Source organism: Pan troglodytes, chromosome 6 (assembly GCF_028858775.2).
Source record: "Pan troglodytes isolate AG18354 chromosome 6, NHGRI_mPanTro3-v2.0_pri, whole genome shotgun sequence".
Lineage (NCBI taxonomy): Eukaryota > Metazoa > Chordata > Mammalia > Primates > Hominidae > Pan > Pan troglodytes.
In genome coordinates, this window is record NC_072404.2 from 23,100,891 (window position 1) to 23,118,512 (window position 17,622).

General features: G+C 34.7%; 1 protein-coding gene across 2 annotated transcripts in view; it reads left to right on the forward strand.

Annotated features, from left to right (window-relative positions):
* The window catches only part of AHR (aryl hydrocarbon receptor), a 47,260-nt gene that overhangs the window by 6,304 nt on the left and 23,334 nt on the right, over nt 1–17,622 (forward strand). For both annotated transcript variants that reach the window (XM_016957117.4, XM_003318337.6), the window contains exon 2: nt 5,054–5,241. In XM_016957117.4, the coding sequence (XP_016812606.1) occupies nt 5,054–5,241 (188 nt within the window). The remainder of the gene's footprint in view (nt 1–5,053; nt 5,242–17,622) is intronic.

Sequence of the window (17,622 nt, forward strand, 5' to 3'; positions counted from 1 at the left end):
ATTCTGGTAAGGCAGATACATTTTATGCGGGTTCAAGGGGGAATAAAAATGTGTATTTGCGTAGAAGAAGGGGGAAAGGGAAACAATGAGTTTTTCAGGATTATGGAACTAATAGTGGTTTCTAGGCCATATTTCATTTTCCTGATTTTCCCTGCTAATGTCTTGTGCTAGAAACTATGCTGTTTATATCTCATCATCTCTCCTCAGGTATAGCAAACAAAAGGGAAAGGAAAGAACTCATCACAATTATAGGGCAGCAGCAGGAGGGTGGCAGAAGATTTCTGACTCATTAAAAGTGGCTTCCAGCCAGAATTCTCAGAAGTTTTTGTAGATGTTTTTGACTCATATAGGGAAATAAAATATCCAGCTGTGTTCAGCCTGACAATGAAGTTGGGATCTATTTGTGCTGTGTGTCACCTCCATTACATTAAGCACATAGTTTATGATTGTAAATATTTGAAATTTATATTCAGAGATAAATACGGATGCACTGAAGCTGGGGGAAGGAAATGAAGAATGAATGGGGTTAAGAGTTGGGCTTTATTGGGTGTAGGTAGTATGGTAGGGGGATTTTACTGAGGAATACTTCAGATTTCCTAGCTGTTAGATGGAGAGTAGCACCATAGTGCTGAGAAACGGGTGCCCAACTCCAGGGGAATGTGAATGGAAGGGCAGTCAGGTACAGGGACTGGAAATAAAGATAAACAAGTTATGGGTAAGTAGACCAACGCAGTAAGAGTAGATTAAATCACCCCGAGGAAAAATCCGATAGAGCAAACTCAGTACTGTGAGAGGTAATCTCTTGTTAAACAACGTCACTTTAATCTTATAGGATTACTGAAACCATATCTTTGCATGTCATTTTGAGGTTTTATAATGAATATTATATAAAACAGTTATATTTATGAGTAAACTTGGTTAATTTTTTCAGCTTTACTTCAAACACTGGCTACGAATGATGAACCTTATAGACTTTTTTGATGGAGATGTTAAAAAGGCTTTCAAGATAGCATTCAGACTGGCATTGGGCATACTGTTGGGCCTGTTACCACCAGCAGTTAAAGCTTGCAGGGCTTCTAAACAGAAGCATGGCATGCAGTCAGCTGGAGTCTTGATTTCATAACAATTTTGATTACAGATTGGGACAAGATTTTTGAGGTAAAGGTTTCAAAAAATAAGTTACTCCTTTGCCTGACCAACATCATATGGTCTATTTCAGGAGATGTTTCCAGAGCTCCCAAATCCAATCTTATAGGGATGTTTATTTATATTTCAAACAGGCTTTTCCTTAAATAATGGTTAGCAGTGTCCTTTCTTATAGATTCGAAGACAATACAAAAGTAAAAATATTAGCATAATCCACGTCAAGTGCAGTTAATGTAAGATTACTCTATTTTTAATTGTTCTGTATATCTTCAAGATGTATGGATCAATATTAAATATTTTAACAAAATCTGTACATTTCTCACAAAATCAGTGAAAAAGTGGGTCAAATGCATTACCTTTGTTAGCTTTAACAATCTGACATTTTAAAAGCTTCAAATCCAGTACATCTGAATTGTTAAGTTCTGAGGGTACTTCTTAGCCCTGACCTTAATTCCTCTGTGTATTTGACTTTCTTCTATGACCTCCAAAATATTCTACCCTGGTTTTTTTCCTGTCTATCATTTCTTCTCTGTGTCTATGCCTCTTCCATAGCCCTATACCTAAATGTTGGTATTACTGAGGTCTATCCTCAAGCCACTTTTTTTCCTTTTCTGGTACAGCTCTCATTAGGAAATGTAGTTGTTCTTCCGAGCTACAAATCACAGAACCATTTGCAACCTCTCCTCACTCAATGGTTTCCTCTTCCTTACTTCCTATAGTGAGTTAGTTTAGTTCGGTGAACATTTGAGTCTGGCTTAAATCTCTCTTCAAGCCAGTCCTTTCTTAACCTCACTGTCACTGCCTTTGGTCAGGTTGTGATCATTTCTTTTCTTGGCACTTTTGGTCAGCAAACATTAATTGAGAGTCCACTCTATTATGCTGGGCATTAAGGATACAAAAATGATTTAAGCTTACATAGAAATAAGGGTGTTAGGCAAACAAGTATAAGCATTTATGTTACTTGACAATGGAAATTCGCTCTCATGTTAAATATTTTGTAAGACACATAGTAATACATTAGAAATGTAGACAATTTTGCATTATGAAAAGCAAGCCTCAGAATCTAGTGTGAGGCTGAATATTGCAAAGAGCCAGCACAAGACAGGCAGCAGTACCACATGGAGGGATACCTTTATGTCACTATTAGTTCTCCCTATGTCATAGCATGTTGCCTTGTTTCAGCGTTTGTGTCACTCTCTTCTCTCCAGTGTTTCATAATCATTACTGGAAAGCCACCAAGAGTGCAGGACTGGATTGTATACACACTTTCTATTTCTGTGAAGTTGTTTGTATGGAATATTCCTTAATGGAATCATTATATTAGACATTTGTATAAGAAGTCAAATGGGGCAGAGTTGCTAATCCATTGTGAGGTAGGTCAGGGAGGACTTCATGAAAGTGATCTACTTGAGCGGGGACTTGAACCCAATGGGACATAACAAGGAGGTTGTATGAAAGCACTAAACCACATGTTGTAACTGTAAGTAATTTCTTAGCTCTGGGGTAGAATAGACAAAAGCGGCTTCAATAGAAGAAATGAAGCCAGAGGGGTAGATGAAGCTAGAAAGATCATGAAGGATTTTGTGTGCTAAGCTAAGGAACATGGACAGTTCAGAGCTACTGAAGGAGTTTAATCAGAGGAGTGACACAGTCAGATTTATGTTTTAGAAAGAAGTTCCTGGCATCCCGGAATCCTAACTTCAGTGAACCCTGCCCTGCTTTCTGTATTCTCTATCACCAGAGTCAGCTTGGTGAAACACAGGCTGATCTTGTAAATCTCAGCTCAACACTTAAGAACAGATGCCTAAGTCCGATTTCTGTCGTTACTTTGTTGTCTCCTCTATCTTGAACATTTTTGCATCAGACACCCACATAGCTCACTTCATTTTACTCATGTCTGTCCTGAAACATCACATCAGAGAGACCTTCCTAGGCTATCCAAACCAGCATCACGTCTGTCACCCCTTAGTTTCTTACCTTGCTTTATTTTTCTTCTTAGCACTCACTGCCCTAAAAGTTATATATTTATTTGTTTATTTCTCCATCCTCCACCTAGGATGTAAGCTCCATGACAACAGGAGCTTTTGTATATTTTGTTTACCTGTAAGTGTTCTGTGCTGGGCACTTGATAGGTGTTCAGTATTTGTTGAAAGAATGTGGCCCCAACCATCTTTCTTCTTTTCTCTCTTTCACCCTGTGCTTCTCCCTTCATATGGGGGAATTCTTACAGTTCACCAATCCTTAGTTATGCCTCTTCATGAAATCCTGTCCCTCACTCAAGATCCATCTCAGATACCACCTTTTCTGTAAAATCTTTTTTCAAGCAGTTGCTGCTTCTGCTTAGCTCCCATAACACTTTTTGAATAGTTAGGAGAAAAGTGTTTACCTGGGCTGTACAGGATGTGACGGATATAAATAAATACTTGTCAGCAAGTTATTAATTGACCAGTAGAGAATTACACAATGAGGTAGACAAGCATTATAGGTAAAGTTTGAAATTCAGTTGGTTAAGTGGAGAAATGAAGTAATTAGGTGTGACTTGAAATTTGTTTATAAATGCAATATGATTAGGGGAAAATAGCTAGGGGAACCATCACCAATTTCTATTATATACACAGTTGTACAGACAATCTGGAGAAGGTATCTGTTGATACATACATACATACACACACACACACACACACACACACACACACATACACATCATTTTACCGATGTATTACCTTTTTTGTAGAAGTATTTACTTTTCATCTTCTTTCTGCCTAAAGTATTACTTCTCCACATACATCATTGAAAAGAAATTATCTAGAAATGTTTTGATTGGGTCATATTAATAGCACTATGCCCAGGCCAATTTCTACTTTACAAAAGCTGATATAATTCCATTTGAATTGTCAAAAATGTCTTTGTTGTAAGAAAACGCTGGATAATTACTTTTCTGGCTAACAGGAAGGTATAGAGGTATAAGGTATAAATTACTTTGGTTTTCCAGTTCAGCGTGGGTATCTGATGATCTTTAAATTCACTTTAAGTGATTAATGTCTGCTGTGAAATCCTGGCTGGGGTCTTTGTGTGAAGTTATTCAACTTTTCATTTCTGAACTCATGTTCCTCTTTGACGCATAAGTGTCTTTCTTCTCAGGTGAAAATCATGCTAAATTGTTTAGGGTTTCATTGAACTTTCTAATTGAGACACAAGCTACGAAAGCTAATAATTAAGTATAATTATTGTCTACATGTAAAAGCAAAAGTTGCCGGTAATCACCATTAACCTCTAATATTTGCCAACAAGAAATGTAAATAGCAAAAGTCAAATTTATTCTTCTTTTAATATTTGAGGACCACATTAGATGGCTGGAGGACCATCTGCAGGTGCCAGAGGGGCTTTGGGACATTATCTCTAATGAGTTGAAAGTAGATAAATACAGGAAGCTGGTGATATGAAGATAAATACTTTATTTAGGGTTGTCCCTGTTTATTGACAACATCAATGATGCTGAGATGCTTCCTGTGGAAGATAGCAAAGGAAGTATGATTTTCATATAATTTATCACAAATTTCTCTTTTTAATTTTCCACCAAACAATGGCTAATGCATCTGAGAGGGGAAAAAAATCCCAGTAGATCTGTTAATTGGGAATCACTGTGCTACAAATGCATGAAGTATAAGCAAACATTTTCCTATGATGAGTTCATAAGCTTTTTAATGAAATATTAGGAAGAATTTAACCCATTCCCTGTTTTTCTTAAGATGTGAAAGGAAGATTTTAGAAAGACTTATGTAAACTTTAAGTAGACTTTAAAAGTTTGTTGTGTTAGAGAAATATTTGAGGAGATGTTATAATGCAATAGAAATTTTTGCTTTATATTTTTAAAAGGATTTTTTATGGTATTTTGTTTGTTTTTCAGAGTAAAGCCAATCCCGGCTGAAGGAATCAAGTCAAATCCTTCCAAGCGGCATAGAGACCGACTTAATACAGAGTTGGACCGTTTGGCTAGCCTGCTGCCTTTCCCACAAGATGTTATTAATAAGTTGGACAAACTTTCAGTTCTTAGGCTCAGCGTCAGTTACCTGAGAGCCAAGAGCTTCTTTGATGGTAAGACAGAAGGGTTTAATTTGTCTACAATAACTTATAAAAAATACTTGTATTAGATATAGCTGTTTCTGTGTTAATAACTACAAAAATTAGCCGTATTTGGAAAATTTATTGCTGTATAGTAAAATTTCAGTGGCAAAGCCAGATTTATAAGTCTTAAAATCAATTTTCCAGTTTTATTCACCCAACAGATGCAGCCACTGAAATGATGCATGGTATCATTCTTTGAAAATCATATATTTAGAAGTTACACTCAAATTGATTATGTCGAATTCCAGTTTCCCTTCTACTTCAATATTTAAAAGTCTCTCTTTTTAAAAAAAAAAAAAAGATAAAACACCATCTTGCTGGATTTTCTGTGTTTTCATAGACATGTCATTTTATTTATCCCTCCAAACTTATGTATATTTCTAATCTTTTTTTTTTTTTTTTTCCGAGGCAGACTTTTGCTCTTGTTGCCCAGGCTTGAGTGCAATGACACGATCTTGGCTCACTGCAACCTCTGACTCCCGGGTTCAAGCGATTCTCCTGCTTCAGCCTCCCAAGTAGCTGGGATTACAGGCACCCACCACCATGCCCAGCTAATTTTTTGTATTTTTATTAGAGATGGGGTTTCACTATATTGGCCAGGCTGCTCTCAAACTCCTGACCTCATGTGATCTGCCCGTCTCAGCCTCCCAAAGTGCTGGGATTACAGGCATGAGCCACTGCGCCCGGCCTATTTCTAATATTTTACATTAATTGTATACCGACTGCAAGAAATATAATTAAAACATGTTTTTCACTAGAAAGAACATTTGATTGTAAGAGTCAATAGAATTTGATTTCATTCTCTATTGTGTCACTGAAAACTGTTTGTCATTAACCAAACCAGGTAGCATCCCCGTAGCTCAGTTTTCTCAGCAGTAAAGGTTAGGGTTTTGAGCTAGGCGGCTGGATGATATTTGTTACCGTTAAATTGCAATGGAAGTTTTTGTTTGCAAATGATGTTTCAGTGCATTTTCTCATGTAAAATTAATTTTTGATATATCTTTTATCTGTCTATAAGGCAGAAATAGATTTTTTAAGGAAATGGTCTTTTTAAAATATATAATTTTACTAACCATAGCAAGTTAATGATAAAATCTCAGTGGGCTATGTCAGTCAATGCTTCTTATACATTAATGTGCTTACAAATCACATAGGGATCTTGTTAAGATGCAGATTCTTGTTCAGTAGCTTTAGGTGTGTCCCTAGATTTTGCATGTCTAACAAGCTCCGAGATGATGCTGATCCTGCTAGTCTAGGTCACTAGGAAGTGCCTAGACAACACGTTTATAGATATTTGACTGGTAATTTGTGTTTAGAATATTGCAACAGTTAATTTCCCTTTAGATTTATGTTTACATAATCTGATGTGTTTCGTCTGAGCATCTTTTTATTGATTTGCTTGCTTGCTCTCCTATCTTTCTTTTGGACAAAAGCTATTTAGTTTAACAGTTGTGGTCTGGGCAATATACAGATTTGAGGATAGTGATTTCAGGAAAGATTATATATTTCAAAGTTTCATAGTACACAAATTTTCTCTGACCTATATAAAAAGTGTTTGAATTTTCAGTTGCCTCTATACCAAACCCTTCATCTTGGGAGAAGAGTTACGCAGTATTCAGTGATGGTCTGTAAGTATGTGTGTATTAGCTATAGTCATTTAGCTGACATAGTTGGAACTAGAACTCAGGTTTCTAGATTCCTTATATTGTTTTTCCTGACCAAATAATACCTATTTTTTTTCTGGGAACCGTCGCATAGGAAAGCACTGAGGATTTTTTCCTAGACCTGTGGTTCTTAAAAGTGTAGTATCCAGACAGGCAGCATCAGCATCACCTGGGAACTTGCTAGAAATGCTAATTATTGGGTCCAACCCTAGACCTATGGAATCTAAGGTGGTGGGACCTTTGGTGATAGGGCTAGATGCATGTTGAAGTTCAGGAGCCACTGCTGTAGATTGTAACTTCAGGCCTCCTCCCAGCGTCACGGAATGCTGTCCTGATCCCTAGCATTTACTCACATGCTGTGCTTAGTGCTTGACCATGTGGTGGCAGATTCTGTGATGTGTAAGACGTGGTTGCCACCCTTAGAGATTCTGGAGTCTAGAAGCCAAGGAGGCATTATTCCCTGACTCTGATAAAGCTTTATTGACTTGAGTCATTTTACCTTTCCAATTCTTGTTCCTTTGTAATGGGGAATCAAATTATATATGTTAAAAAGAAAAAAAAAAATGTATAGGTTTTTCCTCTGTTTAGAAGTAGTACACGTGTGTATCTAGACAGATACATATAAATGTGTGTGAAACACACATATATAAACAGATATATTTCTATATTTAATGTCTACATTATGTGTGTGTGTTCATGTATGTATACACACAGACACATACATGATTAGATAAGTGTCCTATTATTCAATGCTTCAAGTAAAGGAGATCTCACAGTCTATCTTATAAAGCATGTCATAGTTTAACACAGGGTTCATCATGGAATTGTTAAAAACTTTTTTCTCAGCTCTTCATTAATGAGTTTGTCTATTTTTTATTCTGGTTCAGTGTATTTGACAGTAGGATCTTATTACCTATTTGCATGATTCCTTCATCAACTACATTATCATTATCTTTAACGTTAGATTCTTTTCAAACTGCATTGTGCGTAAGAATTACCTAGAAAGCTTTTTAAAATGCAAATTCGGAGGCATGCCCCTGCTGATAACAAGTAAGTTCTGTGTAAAACCCAAGAATCAGTATTTTAACAAGCATGTTACGGAGTCTGAGGCAGTGATTTAGCCTAGCTTTGATTATGCCCTGAACAAGTTAATTTTTGTTTCTTTGCCTTCAGAATGACAAATGCAAACATACAAAATTTAAAGAAGTCTATAAATATTTTTGCTTGTGTTTTAGTGGTGTACATTCAGCCTAAGCAGTTTCTTAGATTGTTTGATACAGAAACATACAGTTAGATGGAAAATGAAAATAATAAGGTTTTTTTTTAATCCCCAAATTTCCTCCAGACTACCAGTGGTCTGGAAAGGCAATGCAACATTTCAGAGCACACAGAGAATGAAATTATAAGGGTAACCCTTATGAACTGAAAAAATGGTAGATGCAAACGAAGAGATTTGAAACATGCTAACAATGATTAGGATTTTTGTGTGCAGTTGGACCCACTCTTCCACTATTAGGGAAACAGTATAGCGAAGCGAAGGGAAGCTCAAAGTGAATAACAGGATGCAAACAGGGGGTGTGTAAATTCCTGCGGAAAGAACAATATAAACGAGTAATCATACAATCTTGTTAGAAAGGAAACTCAAGTTTTACTGTAACAATAGATATTTTTCCAAGAAAATACATCTATTTATTGCAAGTTTAAATAATCCAACTTGGATGGATCTTCTTAAAGTTTGGAACCATGACTATACTGCTGCTGCTGTCTGAAAAGCAACACTATAAAGTTTTAAGTACTACATTAATATCTATCCATTTCTAATTAATTAAAACATTTTGAAATATAACTGTAAAATACTTGAACAAGGCTTAGCAATTTTTCAGTTATAAAGTTGAAAATAGTTTCTTTGACATGATTTAAGCATTACATTTAAATATATTATCTCTGAGATGGAGGGTATTTTAAAAATTTAAGTAACAATGGTTACAATCAATAATAGTTTATTAATAGAGACTAGGATTTGGGTGGTTACAATCTAATCTTTGAAACTGGTTGATGTGAAGAGAAAGGATTGTTTCCTCCTATATCATGTCTCTCAAAATTGTTAAACAGTGTACACTGGGCTTGTTGATCAATCTAATCAGCGTTGTAATGTTTCATTCCTAATTTCAGCATATCTTTAATACAATTTTTAATGAGATTTCCTTACTATTTTTTGAAATGCCCATTATTATGTAAATATTTTGTTCAAATTATTCTGTTTTTATACAGCTGCCCCAAAATTGAGAATTCGGGAATGACTACTTTTGTTTTCTGTTTACATATAAACACCTAATGAGCCTGACAAAATGGAGCTTAGGGATCCGAGTTTCTAATTTCAAAGTCTTGCATTTGCAGCTGTCATAGGGAATAGTATTATTCTAGTTATTTTTAAAACAAGGTAATGTTAGGGAAAATCTAAGTCTTGAATCATTATACACGCTTAAAATAATCACCATTTTATAAAATGTAGAATTATTTACATGTTAAAATATTTTCATTCATTAAGCCTAAAAATGCTGTGGGAAGAGAGGATAATAGTTATATTATGTGATGATCTAACATTTATTTGACCCCATTGTTTATCATGGATCTTTCTTGACTTTATTTTAAATTAAAAATTACAAGTGCTCTGTTCTTGGTCTTCCTTTTGCAGATGCTTTAACAGTTCATTCCCAGTTCATTAGGTTTTCCAAAGAGAGCTATTGTGTTTATTCATCTTCAGCTTGTGCATTTCTCCGAATTTCAGTTGTTTTGGTATCTCTCTAGACCAGAACATTATTCTTGAAAAACAAGTATACGTACATGTGTATATGCAAAGAACAAGCTTGAACAAGCAGTAAAAATGAATTAAGTAATGCACTTCTAAGTGTTGATGTTTTATAAAATCTAATAGATTTGTATGTCTGCTTTTTCATTCATGAGAATTCTATAATTTCATCTGCTTTGTTGTAATTTTAAACTTTCTGTGTGTCAAGTAATTTACCAAAGTTTCAGTATCATAGTATCATAGCAAATGTTATTTCTTAATTCTAGGACTATCCAAAGTAGGTTTGTTTGCATAACAGTTTAGCACATTTGAAATCACCAAATAAAGTATTTGTTGAATTTGATTTACCCATGGCATTATCCATCTTAAATGGTGATTTAACTGTTATCTTTTTTCCTAATTCACATTTTAAAACATAAAACTCTAATTACAATATTCATGATAACTTTCACAGCTAAAACTATATAAACCTAGGTTCTTTTAAAATTTTAATTTATGGACTTCATACAATAAAACCCCCACAGATTTAAACATGAATAAATACAAAGAATAGTAGTGCATTCTTATTGAATGAATATACAAATCCTGGCTCTCATATTTAATATTGTGACCTCTTTGGTTCAGGAATTTAATCTCTCTTTTCCTCAGATATCCCAATTTACAGTATAAGATTTATTAGATTATATGAATAAATTAATATGATAGAACTTTATATAGGATACTTTTATCTCTGCTTTTGTTTGCTTTGACAACTATTTTAAAGAACACAGTGACAAATATCTGAGATTCAAACAATCTAAACTCATTGCATCATATATTATGTATTTTGCTGCTTTCCTGTCTCTTTTAAATTTACTGATTTAATGGATTTCTCTTTGATCATTACCTAGTCTTGCATGGCTCTAGAATCCCTGATTATTTGGCCATGAACAGGTCGTTAGTCATCATTTTTTTCTTTTTAGGGAGACTACCGTGGGCTAACATTAAAATCACCAACTTTCAGCAATTTTCCTTTTTTAGAAAATTTTCAAATACAGACATTTAAAAATCTGTAGTTAAGTCTTAAGATATTTCGTGAGGGTTTGTGATCTGGTTAATGGAAATGTACACCTTCATGTTATAGTGTTTTATAAAACATATTCACATATAATATTAATTATATTAAAGTCTGAAGAAATTTTTATTTGTTAATATTTGTATATTATTTTTAAATCTTGCTCTTATAGCCTTATGACTTTTCAATCAATGAATTTTAATGAGTAACTCAAATTCGTTTATTTGCTTATGGCTGGAGATTTAGATTTTAGAGTCATTTTATCGTCAGAATAACATTTTAAGCCATTAAAGTGAATAAAATATTCCAGGGGGAGAACATGTAGAATAAGAGGAAAAGTACCAAAGATAAGATGTTTTAAGGATGAGCAGGGGTGGTAAAAAGTGAAATCTGTGGAGTATGAAAGTATGCTAAGGTGATAATGAGTTGACTTAAGATACCTTCATTTGATGTGTTCTTAAATTGGAGAGCCAGAGAGAAAACTGTACATGAAAGTGAAAACTGAAATGAAATGAAAGTATAAACTGAAATGAAATGAAAGTGTAAACTGAAATGCAATGAAAGTGTGTACAGAAAAATAATAACACTAGAGAAGGTGATTTCTGTTCCTTGTTTGTCCATAGAGGCCAAAAAGCCATTCAGTTGTTAGCAGTGGGAGATTAAGAGGGAGACAAATGTCTGGGCTCTGTGGCTCATGCCTGTAATCCCAGCATTTTGAGAAGCCGAAGCAGGAGGACTGCTTGAATCCAGGAGTTCGAGACCAGCCAGGACAACGTAGTGAGACCTGGTCTCCACACAAAATAAAAAAATTAGCTGGGCTTGCTGGTGTACTTCTGTATCCCAGTTATTCGTGACACTGAGGTGGGAAGATATCTTGAGCCCAGGATGTCAAGGCTGCATTGAGCCATGGTCGTGCCACTGAACTTCAGGAGTGAGACTGTTTCACACACACACAAAAGACGGAGACAAGTAGTCTGATGGGATTGGTTGACATAAGGAACCTTAATGAATTGTACATACTGAATTCTTCATGTATTTTCTAGCCTGAAATTTTCTCACACAATTGTCAGTTTTACAGAGCATTCTGTTGTCAGCTGGATTTTTTTTTATCGTGTCTAATTTCTGTGTTATGGAGACATTTCATCTCTTTATCTCAGCATGGTAGAGGGAGATTGTGTTTTGTGATTAAAGCACTGACAGCAGGAGCTGTGGATGCTAGTTCAGTTAACGAATCTTGTGTTTTTTGATAGACTTTAACCTCACTGTTCCACAGGGTCTTCATCTCAGCATTTTTGATAATGATGCTTGCTTGCCCTAATGTATTAGGTTTGTAGTAAATTCTAAAAATGAGAGATCTGTGAAAAATTTTTATAATTAAAATTGTTACTGTTATGGAAATCATAGTTATTTCCTGCAGAATCCTGATATTTCACTTGTTTTAATGGAGAATTTTCTGTTTTTTTTTTTTTTTTGAATATGCATAAGGGCCTTTACGGACCTGGTATTAATATCAATTGAGAATCCCTTTGTTTAATTAATTTCATATTTTTTATTTAGAGAAGGAAATTTGTTAATAAACTGTTTTTCCCCTTTTGATATAATACATAATAATTTACTTACATATACTGTTTTCTTTTATCAAAAGTGGCACATATTCCAAATCTGGACACTTGGAAAAGTGTGATAGCTTGCTTTGGTGAGGATAGAAATTTTGGGCATTGTATGCTACTTGCTTTATTGGGATACATGTCAAATTTTCTGTTATTGCGCTATGTCTTAAGATAGGTGCTTCAGCTTTTGTGTTTGTAAAATTGTTATTATTTCCCGAAGACATTCACAATAATAACTGTGCTGAACAGCATGGAATGATAATTTTAAGAAGTATGAGGGAATTCAATCCAGAACATACGTGAGTTATTTTCTAAATCCTGAGGTTCTAAGTCTCTGTTTCTCAAAGAGTGGCACCTCATTCTCAGCATCACTGGGGAACTTGTTACCTATGCAAACTGTAGAGCCCTATCCTAGACCTACTGAATCAGAAATTCTAGAGGTGTGGCTAAGCATTGTATTTTAAGCCTTCCAGGTGATTCTAATGTCTGTGAAAGCTTAAGGATCACTGCCCTCATTGAGTATTTACATTATGTTACTTAAAATGCAATTTAAATACTACTCTTGTATATATGAAAAGCTAAGTGCAACTCATTCCCCACTGAAAAGGTCAATTAACTGCTCTTGTTCCATTTATGCAGAGATTTGTCATATAGTTATAGAGGAATTGTATAAAACTGAGTGCGTACCAATGAGTAACTGGAAGAATGTTAAACATCTTTGGAAGTCAGTTTTTATGTAAGAGTTTGGATAGAACAAACTTTTAAGGACTTTTTGAGCTGGAAAATGATGTTTCCTAGATTTGCTAAAAAGACAGTAACACTAGTTTCTCAACCTAGAATCATAAATATATAAACTAACATTTGCATTTTAAAAAAACTGAATATTCTTCCATTCTACCATGGTGATTAGAAATTTGTAGGCAGAAAAACAGTAGTCTCTCAGTATATTAGAAGGTACTAGACTATGTAGGCCTAATCTCTGTTTCCTAGGAATTTAGAATGTAACATAGTTTTCTTTAGTTTCTTCCCTCCTTCCCTCAAAAGAACGCTTCTTTTACAAAAGAAAACAGTGTATTGGAGTGAAACATGTATGTTTTACCAGTAGGTGTGTAGCAGAAGCTCCTTTTAGGTACACTTAATATATTATTTGGAAATACCCATCATAGCAGACTAAACTAAACTGGGAATGTTTTTCTTAAATTTAAGAAATACTGCGTTACTTAACCCTTTCTAATTTATAAAAGTTTATGTGGTTGGTTGAATTTTATAAGTCATAGCTTTGCTCTCCTTTATGTTTATGTCAATATGGGAATGGAATTGAATTTTCCCTGCCAAAGTAGTAAAGGGGATGGTAAATATTATGAAATTAATTGAATTTATAGCAGCAGTTAGGGACTAAAAGGGGATACGCTTTCCCTGGCAAGACTTTTATCATGTCATCTTTCTGTTTAAATGCAAACTATAGTAACAAAATACAAAATGTAGTTTACCACTATTCGGTATTCCTCATGAATTTTTTTTTCCTTGACCAATTCAAAGCATGTGACATGAAGAGATTTGGCATTTAGGGAGCAGGGGAAATCTGAGCTTAGATGTCTAAGGAAGGAAAGTACCATATTAGGAAACATGGATATGGTTAAATGCATGTGGGAATAAAACTTGAGTCATCTGTGGTATGACCATTTGATAATGCTGTGATGTATTTGCACTCTAAATTCCATCATTTGTTAGATTAAATTCTTATTTGTATTGTATGACTCCTTCATAGATATTTCAATGAGGAAATAGTGGAAATATTTTGGTGGTTTACTATCTTAACATTCTACTGAATGTTCAGAGTCTGATTCTCACACTTTGGAAAGTGGTACATATCCTCACTGATGGGGAAGATTTTAACAAATGCCCATTACGGTACAGCAGATACTTCCCAGCTGGTGACCTATTTTCAGATACTACATTTTGTTTCTGTGGACTGTCATAAATTTAATTCCAGTGGTGTAATATTTAAAGTGTCGTTATACGTATAATTTATGTAACAATTTACAGTTTTGAAGTATAGTTGATCCTTGAACAATGTATTAATAACATGAACAGCCAATTAATGTGTCTTTTGTATACGTATTATATACTGTATTCTTAAAGTAGGCCAGAGAAAAGAAAATGTTATTAAGAAAATCATAAGGAAGAGAAAATATATTTACTATTCATTAAGTGGAGTGGATCATCATACAGGTCTTCATCCTCATTGTCTTCATGTTGAGTAGGCTGAGGAAGGGTTGGTATCTTGCTGGCTTGGGAGTGGCAGAGGCACGTAAGTGGACTTGCATAGTTCAAACCCATGTTGTTCAAGGGTCAGCTGTACTTTCAAATGTGTCACATAGTTACCATAGTAATCCTATTAGATACTAATTACTGCTTTCCACTTAAAGATGATAAAAATACTCAGTTACCTCCTTAGGGGCACTTTAATTGTGAGTTTCTCATCATGGTTTGAGGGTGTATAAAGTCAGCATAGACTTCGTTACCTCTGTCCTTGATTGTCAGTGATTGATTCCAGGCATTACCCTGGTATTGTACATGTTATTTTAATCCTCACAAGAATTTGTCTCAAGAGGTAGCATTGTCCTCATTTAAAGATGAGGAAACTAAAGGTCAAAGGTGGTTAGCAAAGTGGGCGGTGGCTAATAATAGCTCACACACTGAGGTCTGGCTACCTGAGTTTTTGTCTAAGCTCTGCCACTTAAATCTCTATGACTCTGTGAACATTTTCTCAATCTCCTTAAGTCTCAGCTTTCTGATATATTGAAATAACAGTGTCAGTCTCATAGAACTATTATGAAGATTAAATAGGATATAATACGTGGAAAGTGCTAGGTGTACAGTGTGTGCCCAATATCACATATGAGTACTAAGTAAGGTCACTCCAATGGTAGGAAGCAGCTCTTGTGACAGTGTCTCATGTCACTTTCTTACTCATTGCTTTCTTTCTAATCAGCACAAGCAATATATACATGAAAATGAGTAGTATTGATAGAGCCTCTAGTAATTTACTAAGTTAGAGGTAGTAGGCATGAGAGCAAGAAATAGAAGAAAAACTTCATGCAGGGGTAGACATTACATAGTTTAGGCTGAAAGGCCGTGACATAAAATGTTTCCTGAAAAAGCACAGCAGTGTTTTTTAAGTGATTTTAAAAGTCCACCCTTCTCAGACTCATCTTTGCACAATATTTACTTCAATTATTTACCAGTGATTAACCTTAAACACAAGAGCAACAGAAATATTTGCATATTTGTTTTTGGTAGAAACCTCCAGTGATCATTCCCCCAAATGAACTTGTCACTTTTCCTACTTATGTAGTAGTTACACATATTAAATATCATCCTTCCAACATTTGGAATTATAAGCATTGTTGTTTAGAAAGAATTTGTTCTTTTTATTTTTTCTCTACTTCAAGTTCCTGTAATACTTTAATTAAACCCTATTCTGGTACTTAGTATTTTTGACATTGTTTTCTAGTTATTTCCATAGCTTATATACCCTACTTAAAGACAGGGTCTGACTCAAGTGTCTAATTACATTGGCTAATACCCCCAGTACAAGCCCAAGAACAAATTATAAATTACTCTAAGATGAATGGTCTCTTTCATTGCTTAGTCATCTTCTCAGTGATCAAGTAGTTATCTCTTAATATTTATGTTTTTCTACTGCCAATGACTCTAGGTGGAACTAATATCAATTGTGTTGATTAAATATTAATTTTAAGAGATTCCAAACAATAATTTAGATATATAAAGTCTGACACTGTTATTGTCCGTTTTTAGGCTTATTTCATAATGTAAGGGTTTGGCTTTGTTGTTTTCTTTTTAAAAGCAAGTGTTACTCATGCTTCATACCAGAGCTTTTAGAAAAGTAACAGAATATAGTTGACTCTGACATTGTATGGTTTTAGTGCATTCAAGCAAATGTGGCCATTAGTAAGCAAGCAACAACATAACTTACGGAATAGAAAGGGAGAAAAGGCCATTCTCTCTTCTGCCATTCTCTCTGTGTACAGATTAAACATTTCCTTTGGTCTTGATGAACTGTTAGGTCAGTTTACCTCAAACTGTTTTTTGGCCTAAGGAAATCTGTTCTCTGGCCTTTTGAAGTTATATTCAGAGACCGTGCTTTTGGCTGTTTCTTGCAAAGAGATATGTTTTAACTTCTGCAAAGGCCAGAATGGCATGAGATTCTGGTGTGACACATTCACTGATGATTTACCAGGAAATACACTGCAAATATGAAAGACTGCAGACAGGTTTTATATGTGGAACTCTGCTCAGACTGAGAGAAAGTCTAGTTATTAGTAAATCTCTAGTTTTTTCAGAGCTGGATTATTTTGTCACATAAAAATACAGTGAGATAAATATTAAGAGGACTGCCAGAGTCAGTTTTATTTAATGGTTTCTCTTATTCAAATATCACAGGTTAAAAAAAGGTCAGAAAGTGGCAAGTATCTAAAAGATTATGCTTTATAACCAAGCAATCCATAAGCTCTGAGAAATATTTCTACTAATTAAAGCTACTGTTTGTTGAACAGTATTGATCCACTATGTGTCAGAAACTTTACATAAATTCTCATTACTCTTCACAACAGCCCTGCAAGATGTGCTTTAAAATTTTTTTTTTAATTACCACCTCACATATTAGGAGACAGGCTCAAATAACTCCCACTTTTAGTAAATGTCAGAGGTAAGATTTGAGCGCAATTCTGTCAATTACCAATATCCACATGCTTTTAAGTGAGATAATATTTGAAATTGCTTGGCAAAATGTTTAAGTGGTAGCTATTATTATTTCTATTCAGCTGCGCTTCCTCCCAGACTATAAATACATACATACCACACACACACACACACACACACACACACACACACACACACACACACACAGTGAGAAAAAAAAAAGAAGAGATAGCATTATAACATGACACCTCCAATAGTAAGCATCCTATCATGCCATCAGACTTTCCTTCACATATATAATCCACAAGCAGTTAAAAGCTATACCAGAAAAGCCACTTTACAAGATGTAATACCTAGGAGTAAATATAAAGATACCTGTGCACATCTTTTTTGTAGACAACTTTAAAACATTCTAGCAGGACAAAATATAGACTTGAACAAATGGAAAGAAATGTATGTTCTTGGATAGAATGATTCAAGATTATAAAG